The sequence below is a fragment of the Apodemus sylvaticus genome, chromosome X (genome assembly GCF_947179515.1).
Source record: "Apodemus sylvaticus chromosome X, mApoSyl1.1, whole genome shotgun sequence".
NCBI lineage: Eukaryota > Metazoa > Chordata > Mammalia > Rodentia > Muridae > Apodemus > Apodemus sylvaticus.
The window spans coordinates 19,977,275-19,987,313 of NC_067495.1; the positions used below are offsets into that span (position 1 = coordinate 19,977,275).

At 39.4% G+C, this 10,039-nt stretch overlaps 1 protein-coding gene across 1 annotated transcript; it reads left to right on the plus strand.

Moving 5' to 3' along the window:
- Positions 1 to 1,039: 1,039 nt before the first annotated feature.
- On the plus strand, positions 1,040 to 9,799 carry LOC127675579 (uncharacterized). The gene is made up of 2 exons (XM_052171639.1): positions 1,040 to 1,068; positions 9,088 to 9,799. The coding sequence occupies exons 1-2, from the start codon at positions 1,040 to 1,042 to the stop codon at positions 9,797 to 9,799; spliced, it is 741 nt and encodes a 246-aa protein (XP_052027599.1).
- Positions 9,800 to 10,039: the final 240 nt, after the last annotated feature.

The window sequence follows — 10,039 nt, forward strand, 5'->3', positions numbered from 1 at the left end:
TGTTCCATTGATCTGCTTGCCTGTCACTGTACCAATACTATGCAGTTTTTAACACTATTGCTCTGTAGTATTGCTTGAGGTCAGGGATACTGATTCCCCCAGACTTTCTTTTGTTGCTGAGAATAATTTTAGCTATCCTGGGTTTCTTGTTATTCCAGATGAATTTGATAATTGCTCTTTCTAACTCTGTGAAGAATTGAGTTGGGATTTTGATGGGTATTGCATTGAATCTGTATATTGCTTTTGGCAAAATGGCCATTTTAACTATATTGATCCTGCCAATCCATGAGCATGGGAGGTTTTCCCATTTTTTGAGGTTGTCTTCCATTTCCTTCTTCAGGGTCTTGAAGTTCTTGTCATACAGATCTTTCACATGTTTGGTAAGAGTCACCCTAAAGTACTTTATACTGTTTGTGGCTATTGTGAAGGGGGTCATTTCCCTAATTTCTTTCTCAGCCTGCTTATCTTTTGAGTATAGGAAGGCCACTGATTTGCTTGAGTTGATTTTTACCAGTCACTTTGCTGAAGTTGTTTATCAGCTGTAGGAGTTCTCTAGTGGAGTTTTTTGGGTCACTTAGGTAGACTATCATGTCATCTGCAAATAATGATAGTTTGACTTCTTCCTTTCCAATTTGTATCCCTTTGACCTCCTTATGTTGTCTAATTGCCCGAGCTAGTACTGCAAGTACAATATTGAAAAGATAAGGAGAAAGGGGGCAGCTCTGTCTAGTCCCTGATTTTAGTGAGATTGCTAGTGACTGTGTTATTTACCCATGTATTAAATGAGACTGATAGCAGTGTGGGTAACATTGGAGTGTCACTAATATCCTGAAGTGTTGAAAATAGGTTCAAGATAAGAAAAGCATGAGCTATTAATGCAACTATTTGTGCGAGTTCACCAGTAAGCAAGGCTTTATTATGAGCAGGAATATGTGCCTAACAGAATATCTCTCATTTAGTTTCTTTACCACTACTTATGACTATCTCTGTTTAATATTTCCAGTGACCTCAAAGATTGGTGATAATTGTCATCCTCCAAATGGATTGCTATACCTCCAACGCAAAAAGGTAAAGTATGACATATGAAGGCTTTCTATTTTGTTCTTTACATAAAGCTCACATCTATACTTGGGTTTCAAATAAGAGCAATCCCACATCCTGACAAGGTAGCTAATTTGTCCGGCAAAAAATCAATCTGCATCCTACTTTCATTTCTTCTTTAAAGCTGGTCCTGAAGTCTGCTACTTCAGATACGCCTTGGCAAGAAAGAGCTTATGTTTATTCCAATCAATTTCCATCAATTGCAAGCTTATCATGTTTTTTTTTATTCGATATAATTTATTTACATTTCAAATGATTCCCCTTTTCTAGCCCCCCCACTCCCCGAAAGTCCCGTAAGCCCCCTTCTCTTCCCCTGTCCTCCCTCCCACCCCTTCCCACTTCCCCGTTCTGGTTTTGCTGAATACTGTTTCACTGAGTCTTTCCAGAACCAGGGGCCACTCCTCCTTTCTTCTTGTATCTCATTTGATGTGTGGATTATGTTTTGAGTATTCCAGTTTTCTAGGTTAATAACCACTTATTAGTGAGTGCATACCATGATTCACCTTTTGAGCCTGGGTTACCTCACTTAGTATGATGTTCTCTAGCTCCATCCATTTGCCTAAGAATTTCATGAATTCATTGTTTCTAATGGCTGAATAGTACTCCATTGTGTAGATATACCACATTTTTTGCATCCACTTTTCTGTTGAGGGATACCTGGGTTCTTTCCAGCATCTGGCAATTATAAATAGGGCTGCTATGAACATAGTAGAGCATGTATCCTTATTACATGGTGGGGAATCCTCTGGATATATGCCCAGGAGTGGTATAGCAGAATCTTCTGGAAGTGAGGTGCCCAGTTTTCAGAGGAACCACCAGACTGCTTTCCAGAGTGGTTGTACCAATTTGCAACCCCACCAGCAGTGGAGGAGTGTTCCTCTTTCTCCACAACCTCTCCAACACCTGCTGTCTCCTGAATTTTTAATCTTAGCCATTCTGACTGGTGTAAGATGAAATCTTAGGGTTGTTTTGATTTGCATTTCCCTAATGACTAATGAAGTTGAGCATTTTTTAAGATGCTTCTCCGCCATCCGAAGTTCTTCAGGTGAGAATTCTTTGTTTAACTCTGTACCCCATTTTTTAATAGGGTTGTTCGGTTTTCTGGAGTCTAACTTCTTGAGTTCTTTATATATATTGGATATTAGCCCTCTATCTGATGTAGGATTGGTGAAGATCTTTTCCCAATTTGTTGGTTGCCGATCTGTCCTCTTGATGGTGTCCTTTGCTTTACAGAAACTCTGTAACCTTATGAGGTCCCATTTGTCAATTCTTGCCCTTAGAGCATACGCTATTGGTGTTCTGTTCAGAAACTTTCTCCCTGTACCGATGTCCTCAAGGGTCTTCCCCAGTTTCTTTTCTATTAGCTTCAGAGTGTCTGGCTTTATGTGGAGGTCCTTGATCCATTTGGATTTGAGCTTAGTACAAGGAGACAAGGATGGATCAATTTGCATTCTTCTGCATGCTGACCTCCAGTTGAACCAGCACCATTTGTTGAAAAGGCTATCTTTTTTCCATTGGATGTTTTCAGCCTCTTTGTCGAGGATCAAGTGGCCATAGGTGTGTGGGTTCATTTCTGGATCTTCAATCCTGTTCCATTGATCCTCCTGCCTGTCACTGTACCAATACCATGCAGTTTTTAACACTATTGCTCTGTAGTATTGCTTGAGGTCAGGGATACTGATTCCCCCAGAATTTCTTTTGTTGCTGAGAATAGTTTTAGCTATCCTGGGTTTTTTGTTGTTCCAGATGAATTTGATAATTGTTCTTTATAACTCTGTGAAGAATTGAGTTGGGATTTTGATGGGTATTGCATTGAATCTGTATATTGCTTTTGGCAAAATGGCCATTTTAACTATATTGATTCTACCAATCCATGAGCATGGGAGGTTTTCCCATTTTTTGAGGTCTTCCATTTCCTTCTTCAGAGTCTTGAAGTTCTTGTCATACAGATCTTTCACATGTTTGGTAAGAGTCAACCCAAGATACTTTATACTGTTTGTGGCTATTGTGAAGGGGGCCATTTCCCTAATTTCTTTCTCAGCCTGCTTATCCTTTGAGTATAGGAAGGCCACTGATTTGCTTGACTTGATTTTATAACCTGCAACTTTGCTGAAGTTGTTTATCTGCTGTAGGAGCTCTCTAGTGGAGTTTTTTGGGTCACTTAGGTAGACTATCATGTCGTCTGTAAATAATGATAGTTTGACTTCTTCCTTTCCAATTTGTATCCCTTTGATGACCTCCTTATGTTGTCGAATTGCCCGAGCTAGTACCTCAAGTACAATATTGAAAAGATAAGGAGAAAGGGGGCAGCCTTGTCTGGTCCCTGATTTCCGTGGGATTGCTTCAAGTTTCTCTCCATTTAGTTTGATGCTGTCTACCGGTTTGCTGTATATTGCTTTTACTATGTTTAGGTATGTGCCTTGAATTCCTGTTCTCTCCAAGACTTTAAGCAATGAAAGGATGCTGAATTTTGTCAAATGCTTTTTCAGCATCCAATGAAATGACCATGTGGTTTTGTTCTTAGAGTTTGTTTATGTAGTGGATTGTATTGATGGATTTCCGCATATTGAACCAACCCTGCATTCCCGGGATAAAGCCTACTTGATCATGGTGGATGATCGTTTTGATGTGTTCTTGGATTCGGTTGGCAAGAATTTTATTGAGTATTTTTGCATCGATGTTCATAAGGGAAATTGGTCTGAAGTTCTCTTTCTTTGTTGGATCTTTGTGTGGCTTTGGTATCAGCGTAATTGTGGCTTCGTAGAAGGAATTGGGTAGTGTTCCTTCTGTTTCTATTTTGTGGAATAGTTTGAAGAGTATTGGTGTTAACTCTTCTTTGAAGGTCTGGTAGAATTCTGCACTGAAGCCATCTGGTCCTGTGCTTTTTTTGGTTGGAAGACTTTCTATGACTCCTTCAATTTCTTTAGGCATTATGGGACTGTTTAGATGGTCTATTTCATCCTGATTTAATTTTGGTATTTGGTATCTGTCAAGGAAATTGTTCATTTCCTCCAGATTCTCCAATTGTGTTGAGTACAGGCTCTTGTAGTAGGATCTGATGATTTTTTGGATTTCCTCAGTTTCTGTTGTTATATCTCCCTTTTCATTTTTAAGTTTGTTAATTTGGATACTTTCTCTGTGCCCTTTGGTCAGTCTGGCTAAGGGTTTATCTATCTTGTTGATTTTCTCAAAGAACCAGCTCCTGGTTTTGTTGATTTTTTGTATGGTTCTCTTTGTTTCTACTTGATTGATTTCGGCCCTGAGTTTGATGATTTCCTGCCTTCTACTCCTCCTGGGCGAAATAGCTTCTTTTTGTTCTAGGGCTTTCAGGTGTGTCATTAAGCTGGTAATATATGCTCTCTCCATTTTCTTTTTGGAGGCACTCAGGGCTATGAGTTTTCCTCTTAGCACTGCTTTCATTGTGTCCCTTAGATTTGGGTATGTTGTGTTTTCATTTTCATTGTGTTCTAAAAAGTCTTTAATTTCTTTCTTTATTTCTTCCTTGACCAAGGTATCATTGAGTAGAGTATTGTTCAGTTTCCACGTGTATGTGGGTTTTCTGTTGTTTCTGTTGCTATTGAAGACTACTTTTACTCCATAGTGATCACATAGGAGGCATGGGATTAGTTCTATCTTCTTATATTTGTTGAGGTCTGTCTTGTGACCAATTATATGGTCGATTTTGGAGAAGGTACCATGAAGTGCTGAGAAAAAGGTATATTCTTTTGTTTTAGGATAGAATGTTCTATATATATCTGTTAAATCTAATTGGTCCAAAGCTTCAATTAGTTTCATTGTGTCCCTGTTTAGTTTCTGTTTTCCTGATCAGTCCATTGAGGAAAGTGCAGTGTTGAAGTCACCCACAATTATTGTGTTAGGTGCAATGTGTGCTTTGAGTTTTAATAAAGTTTCTTTTACGAAAGAGGGTGCCCTTGCATTTGGGGCATAGATGTTCAGGATTGACAGTTCTTCTTTTTGTATTTTTCCTTTGACCAGCAAGAAGTGTCCCTCAGGGTCTCTTTTGATGACTTTGGGTTGAAAGTCAATTTTATCTGATATTAAAATGGCTTGTTTACTGAGACCATTTGCTTGTAAAATTGTCTTCCAGCCTTTTACTCTAAGGTAGTGTTTGTCTTTTGACCCTGAGGTGTGTTTCCTGTAAGCAGCAAAATGTAGGGTCCTGTTTACGTATCCATTCAGTTAGTCTGTGTCTTTTTATTGGGGCATTAAGTCCATTGATGTTAAGAGATATTAAGGAATAGTGATTGTTACTTCCTATCATTTTTGACGTTATTTTTTAAATTTGAATGCTTAACTTCTTTTGGGTTTGATGAAATGTTACTATCTTGCTTTTTCCAGGGTGAAGTTTCCCTCCTTGTATTGGTGTTGTCCTCCTATTATCCTTTTTAGGGCTGGGTTTGTGGATAGATATTGGGTAAACTTGGTTTTGTCATGAAATATCTTAGTTTCTCCATCTATGGTGATTGAGAGTTTTGCTGGATATAGTAGTTTTGGTTGGCATTTGTGTTCTCTTAGAGTCTGCATGAGATCTGCCCAGGACCTTCTAGCCTTCATAGTCTCAGGTGAAAAGTCTGCTGTGATTCTGATAGGTCTTCCTTTATATGTTACTTGGCCTTTTTCTCTTACTGCCTTTAGTATTCTTTCTTTGTTTAGAACATTTGGTGTTTTGATTATTATGTGACGGGAAGTATTTCTGTTCTGGTCCAGTCTGTTTGGAGTTCTGTAGGCTTCTTGTATATTCATGGGCATCTCTCTCTTTAGATTAGGGAAGTTTTCTTCCATAATTTTATTGAAGATATTTGCTGGCCCTTTAAGTTGTAAATCTTCACTCTCATCTATGCCTATAATCCTTAGGTTTGGTCTTCTCATTGTGTTCTGGATTTCCTGGATATTTTGGGTTACAAGCTTTTTGCATTTTGCATTTTCTTTAACTGTTGAGTCCATGGTTTCTATGGAATCTTCAGCATCTGAGATTCTTTCTTCTATCTCTTGTATTCTGTTGTTGATACTTGCATCTCTGTCCCCTGATTTCTTCCCAAGGCTTTCTATCTCCAAAGTTGTCTCCCTTTGAGTTTTCTTAGTTGTTTCTACTTCTGATTTTAGATCCTGGATGGTTTTGCTTAGCTCCTTCACTTGCTTGTTTGTGCTTTCCTGTAATTCTTTAAGAGACTTTTGTGTTTCCTCTTTCATGACCTCAGCCTGTTGACCAAAGTTCTCCTATATTTCTTTAAGAGATTTTTGTGTTTCCTTTTTCATGACCTCAGCCTGTTGACCAAAGTTCTCCTGTATTTCTTTAAGTGTTTTTTGCATTTCCTCCTTGTTGGCTTTTGTATTCTCCTGGATTTCTTTCAATGATTTTTGTGTTTCCCTTGCAAGGGCTTCTAACTTTTGATCCATTTTCTCCTGAATTTCTTTAAGTATGTCCTTCATGTGTTCCTGTACCAGCATCATGACCAGTGATTTTAAATCCAAATCTTGTTTTACTTTTGTGATGGGGTATCCAGGACATGTTGGTAGAGGAGAATTGGGTTCAGATGTTGCCATATTGCCTTGATTTCTGTTAGTGACGTTCCTGCGTTTGCCTTTTGCCATCTAGTTCTCACTGGTGTTAGTTTGTCTTGTCAGTGCTGGACTCACCAGTGCAAGCTGCCCCTTCCCAGTTGGCCTCTGGTGCACAGCTTACCTCCTGCGCTGCTTGTAGACAGGGTGCTGCTGCCCAGGCTATTCAGATCCCAAAGCAGGCACCCGAAGGCTCCCGCTGGGGCCTGCTGGATTCACTGGAACACACTGACTTCTCCCAGCTGGCCGCCCGGAAGCCCAGCTAGCCTCTTGCAGGACTTGTAGATGTGGTGCTGCCGCCCAGGCTGATCTCAGTCTGTTCGATCCCTGGAGTCCGAAGCCAAGATGGATGCCTCTCTCCTGACTGGTGGGAGGCCGAGTTCTGAAGTGGCTTCCATGCAGGAAAGGCGCCGCACAACCGCAGCTGCTTGCTGCCCGGCTGGTCAGCGAAGGTCAGTGGTCGTGGGCGCAGGGCCTAACTGGACCCTGTGTCGCCTTGGTTCCACTGCTGATGGCCCTTCAGCTGGACCAGCCACTGCTGCACTGCCGCCGCCTTTTTTTTTTTTTTTTTTAATATATTTCCCATATGGCACTTTTACTCTCTTAAGCCTTTTAGAAAGCACATTCCATAAAAGACTTTAGAACAGTTTTTGGATGATAGTTAATCCCTCCTTGAAAGTAGATTCTCTATTATAGACCTCTGCATGTGCAACGACAATGAAATTATACATACACTGAAATCACTGAAGGTCTTTTCCTCTTTCCTTTTTCTTAAAGACTCATCATGATGTTGTAGTATGATTTTTCTCATTTTTCTTTTTAGTGTACTCATATTCCTGAATTGAAATATCTAAATAAGTTGTTTCATAGTAAAAATATGAAGTATTATTTTTGAGTCAAAGATGATATTGGCTCAGCAAAAACCCTCTAAATACATTATAGGTTGCACCACAATGAAGTCAATTTTTGCAAAGTGCAATATTGAATTAAGAGTAGATGCAGAATGCACATATACATTATTCCTCATCATTTACATACATGTAGTTTTGATGATATAGCAATTCAACTAAATACCTCACATATAGTAGGAAATCAGCATTCTACCATGAAGTTTTATACCAAACTAGTTACAGAGATTTAGGTTCATGTTGCTTTTAATTATGAAATATTACACATATTGTTCAGAAATGCACACCCATTTGGATAATATCTAGAGAATTATGACAGTGTCTGTTCCTTGATCTACATAATATTCCCATTGTTCCATCATTTATGTTCATCTCTTTGGGTATTTAAATAAGTCAGGTATGCTTTTGTTTGACATAAATGGTCAGACCATGTGCATTATTTTTCTTTTGTCTCTTTCGTCTCAAGGGTTATGCAGATATTAAAGTGCTCTTGTAAGGATTATGCAATAATCAACTAAAATAAGTTGAGCATTCCCCTGTTTGGAACACTCACTGAGGTTTTTTTTTTGTATATTTTCTGTTTTTCAAAGAGATCTGCAATAGGCATCACCTAAATGATATCTCAAACTCTTATTTCACAATTAACTATTAACTATTAACAATTAAGTATTGAAATGGATAGTCAAGAAACAACAACAGAAAACTTTGAAGGATACTGTGAAATTATTGTACAAATATCTTACAATAGAGATGGCTGCCACAATCATAGATCTCAAGTGTACAGAGCCATATTGGGGCAGTCATACACGTGGTTTGAGTTTGACTTTGGTCAAGGACAATCCCTGGCTTCGGGCAGGAATCTGCCTTAAGAACATAATAGGGAAGTAGGTTAAAGCAGGAATTTTTATCCTTGGGCAGAGTGCTAAGAGGGTACTTGACTATGTTCAAGGTTAACTTCTCCCAGATAGCCAGGATCCTGCTTCACCTAGGGTGGAGTGCTGGAGTAAAGGTTAAGTTCATTGTTCCTCCAGGTCTAGGAATTCCTGATTTAAGCAGGTGACCCACCCAGCTGCTGGAGCAGTCAAGAGGAGGACCTCCAAGAGAAGCTAGACAAGTTCCACTGGAACTCAGCCTGGAGTCTGGGGGGAAGGGTTTTCCCAAACTGTTAAAAGGTCTGGCACCATTAAAGTTTCCGGCCTCGATCAGTGAAACATTGTCCTGGCCCTTCTTTCTTTTCGCCCCTTCCCCATCCATCCCTCAGCTTCTGTTCCAGCAACCCACTTCGTAATAGCTGCAGGCAGCTATGGAATCCAACACTCAAGGCTTCTTATTAATACTTAACTATTGTAAAGAAGCCTAACGTGTATAGCTCACTTAAATACAACATCGAGATAGCAGGGGCAATGAATGAGTATTTCATACCTGTATACTATGATTCATTCGGATTTCCACATTTGTGTTCCTGGTTGATTCTATAATTGTACTGTCTCATATACAGATTTGCAGGGATAAAAGAGTGGATCTTCAGAATGACTGGCTTCCTTTGCAGTCTATTATCTTCAGGTCTTGGAATAATCCTTGCAAGTAGTAAATACTGGCGCCTCTGGGAATTCGACAATGAGGTTGTCCAGCTTGTTTACATCGGACTCTGGGAAACTTATTACCATTGGGAATTTAACTACTCTGGTACTAAGACCATAATTCTGGTACACAGACCTGTCAACTCGACCTGGACAATTTCACCTGAATTTCAATGTGCACAAAAACTGATATTACTGGCAATGCTGATAAAACTTGTGATTTTTTGCTCAGCAGCCATCAAGGTCAGCATAATCAAAGCCTCAGTCCCTGAGATTCAGATAGTGTGCTACAAGTGCTCTATCTTAATTCTGATCCTCAGCAGCCTTTGTACCATTATTTCTGTGACCTGGAACCATGTAGCAGATTTTTATGGTGAAACCACCCTTGACTTTCCACCAAACTTTCCAGTTAAGAAAGAAGCCCTGATTAAAAAACACAGTACTCCTGTGTTTCCAATGGGGCTCCGGACAACTACCTTGTCACTCTTCAGTATAATTATGTTCCTCTTTGAGATAAGGTCACTGAAAGTTCAGAGTAAGGTGAAAGCCCAGCATGCTTACAAACAGGCTGATGACCGTTTCATAGATGGGGATGCTTATATTTGCACAATGTGCCAGGAGACTGCTTGACAAAATCGCTCCAATCCATCACAGTACTCCTGTAATCATTTCATTTAAAATAAAAATATCACATTGATTTTCAGGGTATGTCGAAAGCTTTTATCTTCTTCCTGTTGAATAGGCTGCCTTCCTTAAAGATATTCCCATGCTAAACTCTGCATTCCAAGATTATTTGTTCAGGCATAAATCAAAGAACCAAACCTAGGTTAGAGGGTTGATTTTAAATAAAAAATACCATACAGGTATTTA

What these genes read in the sequence shown, in the direction of transcription:
- LOC127675579 (XM_052171639.1), top strand. Translation starts at nt 1,040, where the DNA reads ATGGATTGCTATACCTCCAACGCAAAAAG. An exon ending in TATACCTCCAACGCAAAAAG is followed by an intron (nt 1,069 to 9,087) that starts GTAAAGTATGAC and finishes TCTCATATACAG; the next exon opens with ATTTGCAGGGATAAAAGAGT.